This window comes from Lepisosteus platostomus, chromosome 26 (genome assembly GCF_059453375.1).
Source record: "Lepisosteus platostomus isolate fLepPlt1 chromosome 26, fLepPlt1.hap1, whole genome shotgun sequence".
Lineage (NCBI taxonomy): Eukaryota > Metazoa > Chordata > Actinopteri > Semionotiformes > Lepisosteidae > Lepisosteus > Lepisosteus platostomus.
The window spans coordinates 12,152,357-12,173,921 of record NC_142636.1 but is presented as its reverse complement, the minus strand read 5'-3'; the positions used below and the strand labels follow the sequence as shown (position 1 = coordinate 12,173,921).

At 35.6% G+C, this 21,565-nt stretch overlaps 2 protein-coding genes across 6 annotated transcripts in view; both read left to right on the top strand.

Moving 5' to 3' along the window:
- LOC148640181 (B-cell receptor CD22-like) overlaps positions 1–4,895 on the top strand; it is a 15,019-nt gene extending 10,124 nt beyond the window's left edge. For 2 of the 3 annotated variants that reach the window (XM_088620405.1, XM_088620404.1), the window contains exon 9: positions 558–986. In XM_088620405.1, the coding sequence (XP_088476531.1) occupies positions 558–671 (114 nt within the window). In that variant the 3' untranslated portion in view covers positions 672–986. Of the gene's footprint in view, positions 1–557 lie in introns of all 3 variants that reach the window. The other variant, XM_088620403.1, reaches the window with a different exon arrangement.
- On the top strand, positions 3,655–21,565 carry LOC148640180 (B-cell receptor CD22-like). 3 transcript variants are annotated; one of them, XM_088620396.1, is made up of 11 exons: positions 3,772–3,790; positions 7,168–7,287; positions 13,001–13,092; positions 13,719–14,096; positions 14,775–15,068; positions 15,431–15,700; positions 17,079–17,336; positions 18,188–18,293; positions 18,711–18,779; positions 19,421–19,496; positions 20,137–21,565. In XM_088620396.1, the coding sequence occupies exons 3-11, from the start codon at positions 13,038–13,040 to the stop codon at positions 20,206–20,208; spliced, it is 1,578 nt and encodes a 525-aa protein (XP_088476522.1). In that variant the 5' UTR covers positions 3,772–3,790; positions 7,168–7,287; positions 13,001–13,037; the 3' UTR covers positions 20,209–21,565. The 3 variants fall into 3 exon arrangements, with proteins under 3 accessions (XP_088476524.1, XP_088476525.1, XP_088476522.1); XM_088620398.1 differs by lacking the exon at positions 13,001–13,092 and having other exon boundaries at positions 3,655–3,790; XM_088620399.1 differs by lacking the exon at positions 15,431–15,700 and having other exon boundaries at positions 3,770–3,790.

The window sequence follows — 21,565 nt, the reverse complement described above, 5'->3', positions numbered from 1 at the left end:
AAGGAACAGAACTGTGTTTTGGTGAGACATTATATCCTTTCCTTCAGTTTATATCATCCTCATTCCTCAACACACTACTACTATGGCTTTGCATACAGTACTTAGTTCCTCAATCAAAAATCTATATAATACACATCAAATGGATTATATACTGTAGGTACTGTAACTTCAAGATTTTTAACATGAGCAGAGAAGGGTAAATGTCTCTAGCTTGAAGGAAAGGCTACCTGTATAGTAACTGGAGCTAATTACCAGAAATAGACCATTTCAGACTAATTTGAAAGAAATTCCCCTTGCTACCTTGTTTTCTTAAAGTTACGGCCCACTAAGCACATCTCGTGGTCAACCAGTAGTGATACTGCTGCCAAAGACTTCAACTAGAGCTTAGATCTGCTCTTACTAATCTAATATTAGCGAAGGCTCTTCCTAGAATCTTCCAAGAATTGCTGGTTTTGGCTGTCCTCATTCACCTACTGTATCTAGCTTGCTCCAGCAAACTTATTCCATCATGCAATTTCTGAATACTTTAGATATTCTTTTCCTAATTTGTATTACAGGTTAGACCAGAGGTAACCAAATGTGAAGGCCCTGAAACAGATGATGTTTATGAAAACGTGGAGGTTATTCTGAGTCACTCTGGTTGTGAACTAAAACACAGCTCCAAGCTTTGAATCCCCTGTGTCCGTCTGCAGAAGGATGTGGAAAGCTATCAGAGCTGCTTCCCGCCTGAAGGTTTAGTAGCAACAGTAACAACGAAGCAGCTTTTTCCATTTTGCCATTATTTGTTTAAAATTCAAGGCTGGTGCAGTTTATACATCTGCCAAACAAGAAGGAAAGGAAAGGAATACAGTCTAAGAAGGAATTTGTTTTTCAAAATATTCTGCAAAGCTCAGTGACCTCATTAACTCATTGAAGGAATGTGTTTCTGCTGGCATACAGTATGATCAGCTGTACCTTTACAAACACAAGAGGAAAAAAAGAAGAAACTTTATGAAAAAGTCAACTCCTACATGGATCACAACTTCCTATATGGAGGAATGGCACCACTGATAAAGGGATTTCGTTTGACAGATAGATTCATTCCTACAGTCCAGTCAGGCTGGTTGAAGACTGAGATGGCAATAGCTGATTGTGACAGAATTTGTTCCCAAGTGGTTGGATGTGATCAATCTATTTCTCCAGCGGAAAAATGTATCACTTTGCTTTGGTTAGAATAGTGGGAGATCATTGCCATTAAACAACAGTGACCAGTTTTTATATTGTTCTAATTTAGGGTTCCTAATTTCCTGCTGCACCATTTGCTTCAGTATCTTCAGATTAACTAATGGCACTTAATTCAGAACAAATAATGATACAACAGATGTCAACAATCCCAGTGCACAGCTTTATTCAATGTATAAAAAATCCCACCAAAGCTGTAATCCAGTGGAATATGGCTTTAATGCCAATTTTAACACTCTAATGCACAGTCATTACCATCATTTTCGTTTAGCTAATGAAGCGAATGGAAGTCATTTGGAATGCACAGTTCTAGGAACATTATAGATCTGGCAAAAACAATTACTTTTTCCAGTCTGCTGGGCTTCAGATGATCAAGTTAGGTTCTAAAACGAAACAATCGACATAGTGATGTCCTAAAAAATAGCTCATGTTTTTTTTATATTTCAAAAAACGACGTCATTTCACTATTTTAAATTAAAATCTATTCAGATTATGTGCTGTATTTTTAATGTATATCAAACTTGTTGAGCTTTTTGAACATGAAGGATCTTAAAAAAGTTGCTTATTTTGCTTCATAAAAATAATACTGCCAGTTCATTGTGCTTCCATTTTACATCAGTGGTTGTGCAACTTATTTTCAGGAAATCAACTGTACACTGGATAGTTTGAGAGTTTTTTTCTACTGAGGCAACAGCTGTTGAATCTATGATATCTAAGCCCTGTGTATGTATCATTTTAAAACCCATTTATGTCTTGTATTAAGATTACATTTCATAAACCCCTCACAATCTGTAACATTATACAAGTGCTTTTTTTGAGGAGTCTCACTGCTCCTGAGCCCTGGCTTCATTTGTAGATTGTGCAAGAATATTTCGTAATTGGCAAACTGCCCCTGGGTTTTTAATTGTATCTTGGTCATGTGATGACTTGGAAACAAATTCAAATTGTATCGCCATCTAGTGTCCTGAATCTGCCCCCCCCCAAAAATGTAATTGCAAAGAATAATCGACAATCTTCTCTTATTAATAAAGGTAAAAGACAATAAGAATGACCTGAACTTGCAATAATTTACAGGATAGTCTTAAATTTATAGGATAAGAGGTAGAAAAATAGCCTGTCTTTAGACATATGACATAATGTGAGAACAAATCTGGTTAGTTGCAGTGGCCAGACGTTGATGCACAGCTAGAGGTAACACAGATACACAGTCACCTTGGGATATCCCAGCTACAGATACATTTTGGACAAGGGATTTTTGTTTAATCAGTCCACGCTGTGTGAAGTTCTCTGTCTGCTGTGTTCTGTACTGTATGTGGAGTTTTTGAGTATATAAAAATTGTGTGAGGAAAGCTCAAAGCGGAGGTTGTAAAAGGCTCGTATGGTTTTCAATCCTTCATTACAGAGCATAGGAAGTGAATGTGGCAGACCATCGGATTTCAGAAATGTTTTTTTATTATTTATAAGCTGAATAAGACTGAATAAGGAGTTATTGAGAAGCTTTGAAGAATGTGATTGATTCATTTGCAGAATTAATACAAGGTACTGTAGAAGTTTTGGGGGGGATTTTCTGAAAAAGATATGAATGTGTGTTTAATCTCTACAGAATAGTGTTTAAGATTTTGAACTTCTGAAAATGAACTTTTTCTTTACTATTTATTATTGATGGCCAGTTTTATGCAACTTTTGTACATGATGTTACCGCATTCTAGATATATACTGTATGCATTATATTTTGATTGAAAATTGAATATGCATTGTGTTTTCCCCAGCTGGTTCAAATGAAGAATCAGGCAGTTTATTCTGTTACTGTGGCTTATATGGAATCTTATCTGTTTTCCTGTTGCTCTTGATTGTAATTGAATCAACACTTGATTCAATTAAAAATGTTAAGCTGTCAGGTCAGGAAACAGCCAAAATCCAAAAGTCAGGCAATTAGTCCATGGAAAATTCAGCAAAGGCTAGATCAGGAGCTCAGAGTGTTGAAAACAATACTGAGCACAGTTTGAACAAACAGCAGGGTTTAAGTAGGTTTGGAGAGGGGAGGCGTGGTGATGTAGGGACACTGGGCAAGCAGAGTTTGGCTACTTCTGTCTGCTTGATCTGCGCCTCTGCTGAACAGATAAAGTCGGCACTAGAGGTTTGGGTGCCCTCTAGTGGCAGGATGCTGGGACTGTAACATCAAATCAAGAATTTTGAGTGATTTGTCACGAATAGACTTATGAAACTATGTTGCTTTAGTCTTGAACATGACTGAACACTTATGATGTTTTTGCTCAGGTATTTGAAGCCATAACAATTATTACCAATATTTTCTGTATTAGCCACTCAATGGTGTCCAGATGTGACAGGTATGAGCACAGTACAAAGATGCTGTTGTGTAATCTCAGATGGGTGCCTATCCACCTTTGGTCATTCTAAACATTCAAAAGGCTTGTGATTGGAGCCTGTGTAGCTCAACTGTCATAGTTGGTGACTTGCCAATCGAAACTATTGCAGCTGCTGTTAACCAGCCTAAGCCTCATTTTCAAACTCTTTCAAAGAGCCAGTAATTCAGCTGTCAGGAAATGTGGTAAGTATCCACACTTACTTCAGTTTCGTTAATTGTAGTTTGCTGTGTTATTTGTTGATAACTTGGTATTTATCATTGTGGGGTGAATAAAACAGAAATATGTTCAAAGAGATATTAAGGGTCTTTGAAATGTTTTTATATCTTTCCCCTGATCTGTTTATACAGTACTTCACGCCTTTTGAAAGCTCTTTGGTCAATACGGTTGAATCCTTGCTTGAAATTCACTAACTGGAGGCAGACACTTACAGAGACAGATGTATTTATTCTGAAATTGTGTGGCTTGTTAAGGAAATGTTGTGCACCTAAATTATTTTTTTCTTAAATCCATAAGTTTGAATCCTTTTGCAGTTTTGTCTTTTCCATTTTATGTCATATTAATGAACTATTTGCGAGTGTGTGAAATAAGTTGGGTGTATTACATAGAGTAAATGTCATCTTCCAGCTTTTTACCTCGTCTTGAAATTTGTATTATTAAATTCCTTTGGAGTTTCCAGAGTATTGGCTAACCCTGATATTTTGGTATCATCAGAAAACTAGAACAGTTTACTAATTAGGCCAGAATCAAAGTCATTGATATATATCTTAAATTAGGAAGAGCAGAGGTCTTTGTAGTACTGCAGAGCCCTTTGCCGTTCCATTAGTGTACTGTATTACTCTAAGAAGTTACTTAGGCAAGATAAGGCCTTCTAAAACTTCTGAAGGAATCTATGCCTTGTTATGTAATAACAATTAAGTCTTTAAGAACTGTTTTATTATTTTGCACATTCCTGGTTTGTCAAGGTCCTTCGTATAGAGATGTAGTTCATGTATTCCACGCTAAGATTCAGCAATATGAAGGGAACAGGCATTTTGGTTGATTTTTTTCTTTATTTCTTTATTTTTTCTGGTTTATCTTTGTCCTTGATTACACCTTATAAAGGAACAATCTGTTATTGATCAATAATGAAAATGTGTGGGGTTGTTCGTGGCATTCTGTTTCTTTCTCGAAATAAAAGCCTGTTTCTCTGTCTGCAAAGGCAAGTGGGAAACGGGCAGCTAACTTGTTAACTTTGTCTGTCCTCCTTTCTTTATTGGAATAAAGAAATCACCATTTGTTTCATCAGAACTGCGTTTGGGTATATAGTATTTGTGGAGTGTTACACAATTCAATATACCCCTTTACTTTTAATGTATCCTCTTCTTTTTTAATCATTCTAAATAGAGTCACCAATCCATTACTGGGTTATTTTTTCACTCCAATTTAGTGAGGCATGGGAGAAATCTGTTCTATGCTCAAAGCCGTATATTTTAAAAAAGATGCAATCCTTTACTGATTCCATATTTATCCTTATCATATTGCACATCTCATAAACTTTCATTCTTTTTATAACAACCTACAAAAAAAGAAAGCTGGTAGGTACTGTATATTAAAGCTGTGTTAACTATAAAAAGCTGTGGTTTGTGTTATAAGTTGGGCTGGGAGGGACCTCTGTGTTTTGCAAGCTGCAAAGTGCAAGCTGTGTCAAAGATGAGAGCCCTGTTAATTCTAATGTCAAGATACAGTAGGGTTCTGAACTCTGGTTTCTGAACAAATGGGGTTTCATATAATATGCAAGCCTGGACCAGATGAGATGAAGTACTGTAAATGACAGTACACTAACATTAGGCTTTGTGACTCTCTCTCTCTCTCTCTATAAGGTTAAAATAAGGCGTTGAATTAGAAAGAAGAATCGAAAGTGAAGATTGCCACTTTTATTATTAGGAAGTTGAAATTCCAAACACTGAAGGAACAACAGCAAAAAAAAACCAACAACAATAATAACTTCTATATAGTTTGATTGTGTTCTACTCTTTGTCAAAGCACTAAATTTTTTGCACTTGTTAGATACTCACTTACCTTCTGTTCACACTGTATGACCGCAGCACTACTGGGTGAGCTTGGCTACCAGTGGAAGGACTGATCTTATCAATAAGAGAGTAATCTTAAATTCACAGATTACAGAAACCTAATCAGGCTCATCAAGGCTGTGAAGATACTATACTGTGACCTTTTCATGTACAAAAAATGTTATCCCTTATATTTTAGTCACTTATGATATAGAACATACTGAAGGTATTCAGCCTGACCCTGAGTGGAGAGTCAGGCCAGTAAGGAGATCCAGTGGAGGGAGAAACTACTACTGCAGATTAATAATGCTTGCAATGAAACAGACAAGCCCCAGCATCTATATTAGTTCCAGTCTATTCGTATTGACAAACATCACATGTAAGGAATTGTATTGATCTATACAGAATTGATTATCTATACAGATAACCAAAAGATACTACAGATAGGTTGATTATCTGTTTAGATTCATAGAGAACATATACCTGTTATGTCTTTGATCCAACAGGGAAAAGAACGTTTTTGTTAACATTAACCCAGTGGCCTAGTGAACGTCATTGTAGTGACACTGTATCTGATTTCCCACCCACCTTCCATTTCTTTTCATGCATTTGAAAAACTTCACCAAAACATGCACAGGAAAAGGGAGCCTCACACTATTTTCTGTTTTTTATGTCTGCCAACACTTTAAGACATTCTAACATCGTTTAATTTCCTCATGAATTGCTAGAAAGTGATATAGCTGAGACAGCCAAATCTTAGCAGGGTCTGGTAGTATGATACATATTTCACTTGTCAATGATCACCTCTTCATACTTCACAGTAAGACTTAAGTGTTTTTGTACCGTTCTCCTTAACTGTGCTTTCCTAACCTTCGTTTTTAAAGGCCCATGGTCCTCATGTTTAAATTTCAAAATTCACTGCATGACCGAGGACCCTTACAGCAATATTATGAATTTATTCTGAATTTTGAATCATGAAAATTGCTCATATATCACAAAGACAGTTTTAAGTCAACTAATTGCATGGCTTATTAAGGTAAATGTGTGCCCCTAAATTATTGTATTTATTATTTACTCTGTGTGTGTATGTCTGTGTTTGTGTCTTTCAGTATTTCTTACTATAGAATATTGTTGTGGCAAACTCCAGACCTATTGGAAAATATAGCATGGATATAAATCTACAAACTGTGAAACAGTGAAAATGAGTTCTGCTCACTTACTTTTTTATTCATGTACTGTACTTTTAGATGATCCTGAGCTATCAATAGACAGATATGGTATTTTATTTTAATATATGTAAAATGTTAGGGGCCAAGCTTTTAAGTTCTATTTCAAAATCTGTAACAATTTATGGACTTTCTAAAAAAAAAAACATTGCACCTTATGCTAGTCTAAAAGGAATAATATACATTATATGTGTGTGGCTGTCCTTCTTATAAATGTCAATGACATACAGTACAATATACTGTTCAGTAAATGCAAATATTTTACTTTTTTTCTATGACAAACAGTGCTACACTATAAACCACAGGAAGCCCCTTCCACTGTTTGACCAACTTCTGAAAACATCCTGTGCCATTTTAAGCAGATGATACAATATGAAAACATCAGAAGACTGGGCAACAATAAAAGTGAGTATGCTTATGTTATACCTAAAATATTAATTGGCGGAAATACCTGAAAGGGTTTCATTAAGAAGTGTTACATGAAAATTAGAATTTCTTGTTAGATCCAGAAGTGTTTGAAAGCAATTCAAAGAGGAACTGTTCTGCTGTCTTTGCCCTGATGAAGACTTTGCCCTGATCTAGAAGTAATTTTTTAAAACTCTTCCTGATTTTATAAACTGCAAATCATGAGTCTGAATCATGTAGAGCTGAACTATGACAATAGCATGGAGAGTAAAGAGTAAAGTATTTCTTGCCATTTCTGCCTTAGCACAAGATTAATTATAATCTATCAACCTGACAAGTTAACTGTTCGCAGGTCTGCCTAGTCTCTGAGTTTCACAAAGAATATCCAACACCTTCAATAGCCTTTATATGCTGTTATTGTACTTTGCATGAACATGCTAGTTTGGGAATGAGTGTTCTGTGTAGGATTACATATTAACATTAACATTACATATTAAATCGAAGAAATTCTTGAAATCTCTTCACAAAAAAAAAGGAAAATGTATTCACTGGTAATTGAAAACAACAATTACATGTATAATATTCTGAAAAAAGCACTTTTACATGTAAATTATAAGGTAGGTGCTAGGGTGAACTTTTGACAAAATTATGACAAAAAGGGGCTCTAGTCAGTGTGGCAGAAAAAAGAGGGGGTGCTTGTTTCTCTTGAAACTAATTAAATGTTTAATTTGAGTTTGTTGGTGTGTAAGGAAATTACACATAAACAGTGTCTTGAAAAAACATTCATACACTTCCTATGGTGTCTTATTTTGTGGAATTCTAATATAATGAGTACACATTTCTTAAACTTAGTATTTTAGTCAATACCTGAATGCTCAAAGTGAAGAGCAAAGTGAAGTAAGATAATTTACAACAAATGGCAGCAAAACTAAAGAGAAAAACAATAAATGTGTGTTTATTTTCATTCATTTTCAGACCCATGAACTGTATTGAAAAACTTTGTGGGAGCACTTTGGGCAGCAATTACAGCTATGATTGTTTTTGGACAAGTCTTGATCTACTTTTTACGTTGGCTTGTTGCAATGTTTGCCTATTTTTAACAGCCAATTTTCTCGATTTTCTGTCTTTCTTGCTTTTAGTCAGCAATTTTCAAAACCTTCCGCAGATTTTCAACCACAGAATCTGACCATAAATATTACTTAAATGTTTTTGTTGCACATTCCATTCAGGATCTGAGATAGGTTTTCCACCAGCACTCAGGCCAGCCTTGTGGAGTGACTGGGATATTGGAGACTCATGCACATTTTTTTAGTCTTTTAAGTCTGCAGCTCTTCCAAAGACACCGGTGGTTTTACAGTTACATCCCTAACCAGTTTTATTACTCAGTTAGCTCAGACAGCCAAATCTTAGCAGGGTCTGGTAGTATGATACGTATTTCACTTGTTAATGATCACCTTCTCATATTTCACAGTACTACCTAAGTGTTTTTGTGCCTTTCTCCTGATCTGTGCTTTCCTAACCTTCGTTTTAAACCACAGTGGTCTTCACGTTTGAATTTTGAAATTCACCACATGACTGAGTAACCTTACAGAAATATTTATTATGAACTGCTCTTATAACACAAGGACAGTGTTAACTCCACTAATTTCACGGCTTATTAAGATAGCCAGTTCTTTGCTGGTTTTAGGTGTCACAATAATGGATAATTACATGTTAAAGAAAACCAGAGCTTACAAAATGACAGTACATAGAACAAATGTCAGGTGTACTGTACCTTTTTACTTTAAATTTATCATAGACTGCTCAACGGGATTGTTTCTCTTTCTAATGTACCTGATCATCAATACAAGTTGGGCAAAACCAAGCTAGGCAGCTAATGGACATTCAGTTTTTCCTCTGATTTGTATATCCACCATCCCGCCCCCCTCTCTTTCCAATACAGGGTTGTGGGGGAGCCAGAAAAGCAGCAGCCCATCACAGGACACACCTAAACTAACACGTATGCTCACATCAGGGCCAATTTACTTACCAGTATGTCTTTGGACTGTGGGAGGAAACTGGAGCACTTAGAGGAAACCCACACTAACATGGCAGAACAGGTCTGGAATTGAACCCAGGGCCCAAGAACTGTAGGCATTGATGCTAAGCAGTGTGCAACCGTGTCACCCTGGTTACTGTATCACTAAGTAAAAAATATAAAAAATAAGAACCGAATCATAAAAGCATCGAAATTATTTTTTATTCTAGTATATTCAGTGTTGAGGTGGGTAGCTCACACTAGAAGAAGGCTCCATGGCCGAAACGTTGTGTTTTCTTTCTTCTCTTTTCAGCATGGAATAAACCTATTACTTGTTCTTATTCAGTGTTGATGTCAAAGAGGCAGAACTACTCTAGCTAAACTATTGAATTTCTCTGAGCAAGTAGCTACAATTATACAATAATACATCTTAAGATCTATGGAATGATATGTAGCTAACTTTTCAGTAAGGTTAAAGTAATATTATACAAAAAAAAACAAATCCTCAAAAATAAAGACTTTATGCATGTTTGGACCCTGTGGTTGCTCTCAAACTATTGTTTCTTAAATGCTCTAGAGACACATACATTTTGGACGTTGTCTTATTTGATGTACTGTATTTCTGTAGTGTAGTAATTGTACTTTCAATTCTGGGGCTGTGGGGTGGCTCTTTGGCTAAGGCTCTGCGCCTGTGGCTAGAAGGTTGCTGGTTTGTATCCCCTGGCAGAAGAATCCTACTCCGTTGGGCCCCTGAGCAAGACCCTTAACCCAAACTGCTCCAAGGATGCCATATAAATGGCTGACCCTGTGCTCTGATCCTAACCTTCTCTCCCTGTCTGTGTGTCTCATGGAGAGCTGGGGTATGCAAAAAGACAAATTCCTAATACAAGAAATTGAATATGGCCAATAAAGTGATCTTATGTTATACTCAATGTTTTAAGGTCTTTTGAAAGCACAGGAAACTCTTGCAGATGCTTTGTTTGTTAAGGCAGAGGAAGTTTGATATAATTAACACTTGTCTTCACATACTCAGTCCTTTTCACACTCGCTGGCCCATGGCCAGAGCTAAGTTTAAAAACGATCTTTTGCTTAAACAAAGTCCACCGGAGAGAGAGATGTTAGTTTTCATATTGAGGGACAGGACTAATTGACTAAAAATAATCTACACAAAAACATGACTCCTCACAACTCCCAAAAATCATCTGAAATTAGTTTTCACACGGTAATCATTTAAAATCAGTAAATTACAAAATAGTTCTTCACTCCTGGTGTCATGCTACAGACCGTTTTGCCTTATTTGTATCAGGAACAGTGGTCGCAGGTGACAAGAGGCACAGAACAGTACTTTGTGAACCTTAAGATGATTTACATTTAACACAGTACACAGTAGTGTTTTTGAATCTGATACCCTGGAAGGAATGTCTTCAACCCCATGAGATTGCTGGATGAATTAGCGATCAGCAACTCCACAAGATGCATTCCACAAACAGCTCCCCCTCTCATTTGTAACTTCTTGCCATCTTTTGTAAACTAAATGAGTTTTGAGAATACAATTGAAGGCTGTCAGCTCTAAAATCTATGTGGTAGATCAAAACAAAGGTCCTAGAATAAATTTAAAAGGAGATACAACGGGGGCAATGGGGAGCATGAAATATATGGTGAATGTAGTCAGTACTGAACAAAATGAGGTGTGCAGGGATGTTCAGAATCAGCAACAAAATTTAGAACTGTTGTAGCAAAACAGCTTGAAGAACGCAAGAGTTGTGGATCAGGACTGAGTAGAATAAGTAGTAAAGAATTATGATGTTGCAGATTTTGTTAAGAAAAAGAGCCAAAAATGTGCCGAGAAAGGGATTCTTTGTGCTGTATGAAACACATATTAAGCTATTAATTCCTGTCATGAAATAGTTTGATCACTTTGGTCTTTCTGTTTAATGTTTCTACAAGACAAATCACAGCTAATGGAAAGTCTGTTAAAAATAAATCCATTCTTCCCATCAGATAGGTCTGCTTACCAAGAAAAAGAGAAGTACACCACAAATACCTAACCTTACAGAAAAAGAAGAAGTTAGCTCGGATCTAATAATATACTCTAAATCTGACTTACAGTAAGACCTACAGAATGTATTAAGTTAAATAAGTTCCCCTTTATGAATTAAAGTTATATTTCCTTTGTTCACAAAGAATGGAAATTTTAGTATTAACAATCGTTGATGCAAGTAATGCAAGAGTGGTCTCCATAAACATCTGTGAATAGTACAATTGTTGCTGTGATATGTTGATGCTGTCATTTACCTGTGGAGATTAACAAATTCTACAAATTAGAGGTATGCTATAATAGACTGTTAGAGGTGATTAGAATATTCATGTAGCAATGAAAACAATATACTGTCAATGATTCCAGGCTGTGAGAAGGGTGGGCTTGGAGATTGATAAACTTTAAGCTTTCCAAATGACTGCATAATCACCTTCTGTATCACAGATCAATATTTCATCCAAATTCTCTTTCCTCCACCCATTTCTGTGAAATTCAAGATGCACACCTTCCCTGTGCTGACAGAGAATCCTGCAGGACTGAATATCAGTATTCAGCTGCCTCCTCCATTTTTTTGTCTTTCTAGTCTTGGTTATTGTCTCAATCTCTCTGCACAGAACACAAACTCTCACTCACAGTGAAGGAGAACTGCTCATCTGTGTCCAAAGAGACGAATCCATGTAGATCTTTTTCTCTTCCATGGAAGAGTCCAACGTTCTGATAGTGGGAACCTTAAATTGTGGCTTCATTAGGTTTTATTACTTCTTTTATGTAATTATTTCAGTTAATCCTGTTTCCAGGATTTGTTTGATCAGCTCACTTTTCCACTCCTGTTTTTTTCTGCTTTTTGTTTTGGGAATTTATTCTTTGTCTAGATCTCCACCTGTCCATGCATTTTCCATTTTTTGTTCTGGTGAGGGTGCGGAGTTTGACATTTTCAGTTAAAAAAATGTAACACTTTCATTTAAAAATTCAGAAAGTCTGTAAATTGGAATAGGTTATCTGATATGATTAACAACTTAAAATCATCTACACACTCTAGTCTGATCAAATATTGCAGGAATAATATCTGAAAATCTCATATACCTTCCCTCTCATTATTGAGGATATTTTAGGAAGATCACTAACATGTCCTGGATTCACAATGAGTACTGACAGAATTTCTTAGTACAGGGAAGTGAAGGTAACACTGACCAGGATACTACATTGCTGGTAACAAAAACTTAGTTACAGGATACTGTATATCCTGTATCCAAAGTACAGGTTAATTACAATCACAATTATTTAATTTTAAAGTAGCCAACCGATTGAAAAAGACAAACTGAAATAATGTATTTGAGAAGAAAAAAACATTAATATTTACAAACAAAACAATTTGGACTTTGTAGTTTAAAATTATAAACATTAAAACATGCTTTATGTTGTTAACTAGAATTAATTACCTATCATTGTGTCGATTAGGAAGTTAATGGATCACTGCATTGCCTCTTAGTCAGTTACTGTACCACTGATGTTACCTCACTACTCAGATATTTTCAAGGGATTATATAGGTTTTTTTATTTACAAAGGCCTTAAACAGCACGCAAATACATTCGATTTAATTGTATAAAAATGGGCATATTTTGACATTTAAAAATCTTTATATGATTCTTGATTATAGAGTCTCTGAAGGATTATTCTGCTGTGAGGGTAAAGAGATGGCACTCAGTTCAAGAAGTGGAAATCTGTTGTTGCACCTCTTGTATTTGAAAGGTACAGTCTGACATGGTTAATATGCTAAAAGCTTTCCAAATACGTAAAGTATATTTCTAACACTGCCCCTAATGGACCGTCAGCACTATTAATTATAAGATCTCCAATAGGCAAGTGGTTTGTTATAATCCAGGCTCAAGTGATGCAACAGAATAAATACAGCATTACGAAGAACTATGCTTATCTGAATATACACACTCCGTCATTAAGTGTTTTACAGTAAGTTGCAATTTAGAGCACATCCAGTAAGAAAATTTTAACCAAGTTTAATGGTTGACTGAACAATGACTGCATGTGTCACTAAATGTGACACTAGTTCTGCCCGTACACACTTATTTGTAAAAACACAAACAAACCTGATATTGGACCAAAAGTAAAATGCCTTTGAAGAGCAATTGCTTAGATACAATAATGTACTGTACTGTATGTATAGTTCTATGACAGTGTGGCTGAAATAGGGGCCTTCTTCTAACTGCTATTGAAGGCACAAAAAAAGAAAGAGGAAAAAAAACATTTTACTTTATTTTGCCCCAAATTGTTCATTTATTACATAGTAGCACTAAGAACATCAATGCACAAACTTCCTAATTAATTTAAATACTGACAGCCTATTCTTTTTCTTTCAGTGGCATATTTTGATACCCAGTTTGCTGAGGCATCTTCTGAGTGGTCTGTTAGCACCATAAGAAACATATGGGCCCTCAAAGACTCCTGTGTTGTGATCCCCTGCACATATAACCATCCTCCTTCTGCAGAAAAGGGCAATAAGAAAATAATGTGGCATAAAGACTTCAATCAATACATTTATCACCAAACTCTCAATAAAGTGCTGGAAGAATTCAAGGGTCGTACAAGTTTAATAGGAGATCCAGAGAATCAGAACTGCTCCCTCCAGATAGACCCAGTGGCACCTGATGACAAGGGTCCGTTCCACTTTAGAATTGAGATTGACAAACTTGATAAATACTCCTTTATGAATGATGAAGTAACCATAAACATAAACGGTAAGACACAGCCTTTTCTTTTCTCAAATTGTTCACCCCACAATCATGGTAGAACATACAGTGATATAGTTTCTGTTCTCTGGATTTTAACATTTTATTTAAAGCCATCTTGCAATGCTAAGAGTCCACCTGGTCATATATGGTATGCTAACGAAGCTTTTATATCTAAAAAAAAATCCATCATCAATGTTCCCAAGATTGTGATTTTTTGGTTTAAAATGAATATCTGGAATGAGTAGTGAGATAGTTTTCTTTGTTTTACTAATTCTCAGCTATTTCTCCTACTGAACAAGGCCTTCAAAACACCTTTAACATTGCTGTTTGGCATAGTCTACAACCAAAACAAAAATAATTATTGAATTTAGGAGTCACCCCCATCCTGTTACATATTTTTAGGGTTATGTCTTAAAGGCCCAAATGTTTTAAAATCCCAGCTCTAACGCATGTCTTAATGTGTTGAAAATATCTGCTTAAAGCTATACAGTATATGTTAATGATTTCCAAATAGTGTTCTGTGTGTTTATTTTTTTAACATCACTTGCCTTTGAGAATTCTTTAGTTTTGCCTCTATTAAGCATTTATTACATCTAGCCTAATCATAAACTTTTCTGTAGTATCCTGGAAGATGTTTTTCAGGGCTTTTATCGGTTCATAACTGTGTTGCATTTCTTATTTTAGATACTGCCCAAAGCCCCACTCTGTCTTTGAGTGGAGACACAAAGGCAGGTACAGGGGTTTCTGCCTCCTGCTTCATTTATCACACCTGCCCTGCTCATAGTCCGAACATAACCTGGAGCCACAGCAGCACAGCAATCACTGTTCGCTCACAACAACTGGAGCGCGGCCAGTGGAAACTGACATCAGAACTGAAATTCACACTCACAGTGGATGACCACGGAAAAAATCTGACCTGCAAGGTTCAATACAAGGGAAGACAACCATTAGAAAACTCTGTGACCCTGAACGTGACATGTAAGTCCTTAAATTGATCCTGTGACCTGTGGCATTGTTTTAAAATGACTTTTGTTTTTTTAGAGAAATATATGTGACTGTGATGGTCTCTGTATACAGAACAAGTCTTATTATTTCTACTGTTATTACTGCAATTCTGTGTTCCTCAACACAATCCAAATGAGTTGTTATTTTAGAAATCATTTAGTAATCTCTTGTTAACAATGAAAAACGTGCAATGACTACTGATAGGCTATATATTTGAACTATATTGCAGGGTAAAAAAACTTCTGTTCCAGTATATTCACATAGTACTTTCAAAGCTGATTTCTTTATTTAGCAACAGAACTGCTTGCATTATCTGAGTATTTTGTTCTCTGTAGATGCCCCAGTAAAGGTGATGGTTAATTACAACCATTCTGTAGTTAAGGAAGGAAACTCCATTGTCCTGACATGCTCCAGTCACAGTAACCCTCCAGCCCACCGTTTCCAATGGTACAACATCAATATAGCTCAGACTGATCTGCTGTCAGAAGGAGACAACAACATCTACACAGAGAACAATATGACTAGAAAGAGTCGGGCCTTCTACTGCATAGCAGAGAACTTGGTGGGACAGAGCAAATCTCCTGAAGTGCACATAGATGTCCAATGTGAGTACAGATCTCCTGAGTAACACTGTATTTTCTGCAGTTGAAAAGCATTGCAATCAAGCTGGAAAATATCAAGGAAAGGAGCAAATACCTTGGTAAAGTTCATCAAAATTGTTTGAGCTTAGTCCTTTTAGGGGAGATCTTCGAGTTATAAAAAAATCAAATCAGCAATACTAGAAACTCTTCTTTTGTCGATACAGTATCATGCACAGTACATTGCAAAATCATGTTTAAGAAATAAGAAAAAACCTTATTTGGCATGGCTGTGGTTGAGGTTAAGAAAAATGTTATCTTAACTTGATTGTCCAGTGATATTGTATCTGGTTTGTGTCAAAGATAAATCATATGAGAACAAAATCTGTACAAACCTGGCCAACAAACTCATATCAGCCAAGTACAGGATACTTGGCAGAAATGATCCAACTGTAAGAATGCATTAAAAATTGATATCCCTAATCAGATTAAAACATACATAAACCAGAGCACGGATTACTGAGAGAACCTGTCATATGTTGAAGGCATCCTCAGCAAGAAATAGAGGAAATTTTAACTTAAGTGAGGTTCAAAACTAATTGAAACCCCGGGGCCAATGGGTTACTTGGATCAATGAATCTTAAAATACAATAAAATACTAAATTAACAGAAATCAATATAAATTTACAGTAGTAAGTATTGTATTGTCTTCAATTAGAGTTCTGAAGATTAAAATGTATCGTACTCACTGGCCAAAATAGTTTACAACATTCCGCCATCAAAAAAGGTGCTGGACCCAATTCAAATGATGTTGCGATGAGCTGTGTGATTAGTGAGACAACCTGTCAAATGAAACCATCCTCAAGGGAAATTCAGAATCCAGTTCCAGCACTCTTTAATAGGGCTAAGATTTTTCCAGCCAGTTAATGTGGTGAGCATAAGACATTCTTCTATCACACATGAGCTGCTAATGGAAGAGTCTACCTAATCTTTTTGGATTTGAATTTGTACAGTTCATTGTATTTATGAAGAAATGGTGAACGTGATTATACTCTTATTCACCCCTTAAAAAATAGACAGAAATAAATAGGTTCCATCTACAATCTGTTAATTGTTCTGATTAAAGTAAATGAAATAGTAACATTTAACCTTGTATACTTGCATACCCCTCAACTTACAATCATTATTGTTTGTGGATAGCTATGTAGTAGAATCCTGCCCTGTTTATAGGACTGTCAGAAAAACAACCATCACAAAAACTATCCCTAAAGTGTAAAGATCTCAAACTGAAAAATATAGTTCCTTTTGAACTATACTCCCAAAAAGTCATTTAATTTTCTTACTCTTTGTTGTTTAACATAACATACTTCCGTCTTAACAGTTTCCCTAATTCATTTATGTTTAGACAAACCAGAGATTATGAAGAACATCACATGTACTGCCAGCATCACAGTGACCTGTTGGTGCACTGTGGACTCCAACCCCCATGCTGACATCAAATGGATCCTTGCTAACAAGACCCTGCCCAGCAGCTCCTTGGAGACAAATAATACAGTGACCATAGGCAGCCTGCAGGGAGTTGAGGGTTTCACAGGCAGTATCTCGTGCTTTGCCAGTAACGTGCATGGGAGTGTGACAATGGCTTCATTTCTGCAGACCAGTGGTATGAAATGTCTTGAATGTCTATTTTTCCAATACAATAAAAAAAAGCCTGCAGAAGATCCTGATGCACTTTCAATTGCCACAAAATATAGAACCACCACTTACAGAGCTGTTTTTTTTTTAACTAATTCCAGGAAAATAGGCAGTCTTAGGAACCATGCTGTAGCTTAGATTTTGACTTTCCAATACCACTTTTTGTACTTTCTACAGAAGAAACCCATTTAAAATACATAAAATAGTATACTGTACATATTGTTTCATAGTAAAGGTCAGTTAATATAAAAAATAGACAGTACATGTTTAATTTTGCGTTTTGAAGTTGTATCTTCTGGTTGGGCAGCCAAGATGTTTGCCTTTTTCATATTTCATCTCAGTATCAACAACTATTTTTGTCTTTTTCTGTTTTATTTCTCGTGGTTTTACATCACAAACATGCAGCTGCAATACAATGGTTTTCTAGGGCCGATCGTGCACCAGAAAATTATATTAAAGTGGGGATATTTTAAATGATCATTTCCTGTGTGAAGAATTTGATTAAATTTAGTTAAATTCACATATATTACTTAAAATTCTGCATACTAATACCTGGCAACAGCTTGATATCAGACAGAATGTGTGTCCATACTGTATGTTCTCAAAACAGTTCATAACTCCAGTTTTAAGGAACTGGTTTACATATCATTGATAAATGTAGCCCCTGAAGGGCAATATTAATCTCCAGTTTTGAAAACAGCACAATTAAACAGTACAGGACATGGTATATAAATAACACACTAGCACAGAAATATATTCAATACTCAAACGATTTTTCCTGCACTGATCTCTTATATACAGTGTATATCTTGTTTGCAGATACAATGATATACATCTACATAATATCCTCTGCTGCTGCTGGTGGTGTTATTCTTTTTATACTTGCAGCTGCAGTGCTGTATAAAAGGAAAGTGGAGCAAAGCAGGTAAGATGGACAATGTTTGAATATTAGCAGGTCTTGGACCTTCTCCTTTTCATACATTATCAGCAGGTAAATGTCTATACATACTGTAGGAAAGATTTCGCAGTATTCTGCTTTTATATATTTTTTGTGGTAATAATACTATAAAAAATACCTTCTGTTTAATCTTATAGTGTTATGATTTATAATTTAACCGTTTTACCTATTCTAAATATGTGAGAGCTGGGAAAGTTAAAGTATGTTTTTCTTCACCTTTTAAAACCAAGTGTACCCACAATGAATTACTTTCTAATTTATATTTTTTTTAGAAAATGTGATACTGTAACATCCTTTTTTAATAATAGTAATCATTATAATCATAATTCTTTAGGAATAATAATGCAAAATTATTTGCTCTTTACAATGATTTTGTTTCCACAGAGAAAAGAAAGACAAAACTGAAAACATACCTGAGAAGATTATCAACCCAGTTTACTCTAAGTCCTGCAAGTAAGCATTACCAGTGTGTATAAGAAGGATTATTTTCTATACAACTGATAAAGCAGGTTCACCTATGTAATAACACAAACCTAAAATAAGCTAAACAGTTAGAGAGAAAGAATGTTCTCCCCATGTTTATGTGTGTTTGAGTATCATCAGTATAGAAATGATCTTTCAGACCATGTGATCTTAGTAGCCGAGTGGGAACAGTGAGTAAGTGTTGAATAGTAGGGGGCCGAGTATTGAGCCCTGAGGTACACCAGCCTTAACAAACCCAAAGTGCAAAGTGTTGGTGATCAGTAAGGTAAGAGCTGAACCATTCAAAAGCAATGTAGAAACGCCAAACAGTTCACTGGTGAGTTAATTGGCTTCTGGGAAAATCAGTCGTGTAGCGAGTTTGTGTCTGTGTGAGCTCTACAATGGGTTAGTCCTGCCTTGCACCTCTAGCTTGCTGGGATAGGCTTCAGCTCCCCTGTATTAGATAAAGCACTTAGAAAACTGATAGATATACACACTGTAAACATACTGTATATGTACAGTACATCCATCAGTATATAGATTTATATACATACAGTATACTTTTATATGTTTCTATACATATACTGTAGGTTCTGGTTCTCTTTTTCTAAAATATATTTCTCATTATGAAGGTCTCAAAAGCAGTGTGAAAATGCTTTACAACTTGCAGACATTGAAACAAGTGATTGCATTTATGCTAATAATATGGTAAGTATTAAAGTATACTTTGAGTACTTACTGGTGAATGATATTTGCAAATTTAAAAAGCTTTGTACAAAGTAAAAAAAAATATTTTCAGTTGTCACTACTACCATGTCTAAGATAAAGATTTTATGATTAGGGAATAGTATTGTGAACTCAATACAGTATATTTGCTTCTGTTTAAAAACAAAAGTAAACATAGCATCCCCTTAATATATGCAACAACAACTATTCAAGAGAATAGGCAGGAGGCAAGTTTGTGGTTTTGGAAAGAAAGAGGGTTTATTGGACTTACAGTTACAGAGCTGTGCTCTTCACCAAGAAGAGATCATTTTACATTTCACACTACATCAAATGTGTTTTAGATTTCAATTAAAGCTATCATATTCTGTGTTCAAAACCATAAGTCCAAAACTGGTAGCAGTCACGGTGTTAATTGATCAAAGTCAATGGATGTGTGATATCACACTGCATATTTTTATGTCGTTTGATGCTGTGCGTTAAACTGCTGAATATTTATAGTGAAAACTCCAATGACCATTTCCGTGACGAAATAAACAGCACATTATTATGTGATTACAGAGCTGTGCTCTTCACCAAGAAGGGATAATTTTGCATTTTACATTCTTTTTCATTGCGTCCACAGATTCTGGAAGATGATACACCAGATTATGAAGATATCGAGGATTTTGAGGAAGACATTTATGCAAACATGTAGCATTATGTCTTCCAGACGTCTTTCTGCCTCCTTACTACTTTATCTGTATTTGGGATAAGTTTGAAGAATTCTGTGTCAAAGCCTAATATACTGTACAGTTTGTTCAAGTAGGGAGCTGCGTCAGCATGTGTAGGCTGCAAAGTAAAAAATAAAGGTATCCCATGCTGAAAAATAAAGCAACATTCCAGCTCTGGGGCCTTCTTCAGGTGAGTGAAGAACACCTGAAGAAGTCAACTGAATGTTTCCACCACTGAAAAGCTGTCTCTTTTCTTTTCATCATAGAATAAACCTTTACTTGTTCCTAACATACATTATGTTTTACGAGGAAACTGCATATGTTTTCAATGCTATTCTATAGTAAAGGCTGAGTACATTGTATTAAACATGAAATCATGGTAAAACCAGCAACAAAACAGAGGGTGAAGAGAAGCAGGCACATTACAGACCACTGGAACACACTGAAACGTTTATGTCGATTCTTTTGCTGGTAAAACTATGAGGACAAATGAGGACAATGAATACCACAGAAAACTAACATATCTGCACTTTTCAAACTAGATTAAATTCCTAACATGTACTTCAAAATATTTTAAAATTTTAAATTGTGAATATTGTTTTTAGCCTATGAAACTAACATTCGATGTTGTACCAGTGTTTTTTGTCCTGTAATTTCTATTGATGTTAATTTATGTACGTCTTTATAAGTTAAGGCTATTAATAATTTTTTTTTAACAAAGCACTGTTGGATTTTTATATACTGTATGATGAATACAACAGGGAGGGACAAGACACTTTCTCCAGTTTCTTTTCTTCTTTTCTTCCTTTCCAACTATGGCAACACAATCAAAATATAAAACAGGTAAAAGAGGAGCATTTCTAATAAGTAATTCTAAAAATATAATGTTAAGATGGACTTACTGGTTTCTTCAAAATGCCCCTGATACAACACATTTTGTTAAAACATCAAAGTTTATTATGATGCTACTGTATATGGTACAGATGTGTTATTGAAAACCTTGATGCTACACAAGTTTTCAGGAGATGTAAAATTACCTTTTTTTCCAGGATGTAATCGCTTGCTAGTTTAAATGCACCCTCACAATTTGGAGGAATCCAGCCTTTATGATTGTGGCTGCCTATTCCTGCTATACCTGGTATCGGCTAGTGTCTTGAGATTATGATTTAGCTAGGATTTAGGGTGCAAATCGAAGGAATCTATATACCACTGACAAATGCTGACTAACTAGATGCCTGAAATTGTTTACATAAATCAATTTTTAACGTAATATCACTGTATAAGATGTGTGAATAACGCTCCCAAAGTAATTCATTAAATATAGTGACATACTGTACTATA

Excerpts from the sequence above, each read along its gene's own strand:
- LOC148640180 (XM_088620396.1), top strand. The coding sequence starts at position 13,038 with ATGGCACTCAGTTCAAGAAGTGGAAATCTGTTGTTGCACCTCTTGTAT. Across the intron at positions 17,337-18,187 it reads TTCATTTCTGCAGACCAGTG|ATACAATGATATACATCTAC; the intron begins GTATGAAATGTC and ends TCTTGTTTGCAG. Across the intron at positions 19,497-20,136 it reads GCATTTATGCTAATAATATG|ATTCTGGAAGATGATACACC; the intron begins GTAAGTATTAAA and ends TTGCGTCCACAG.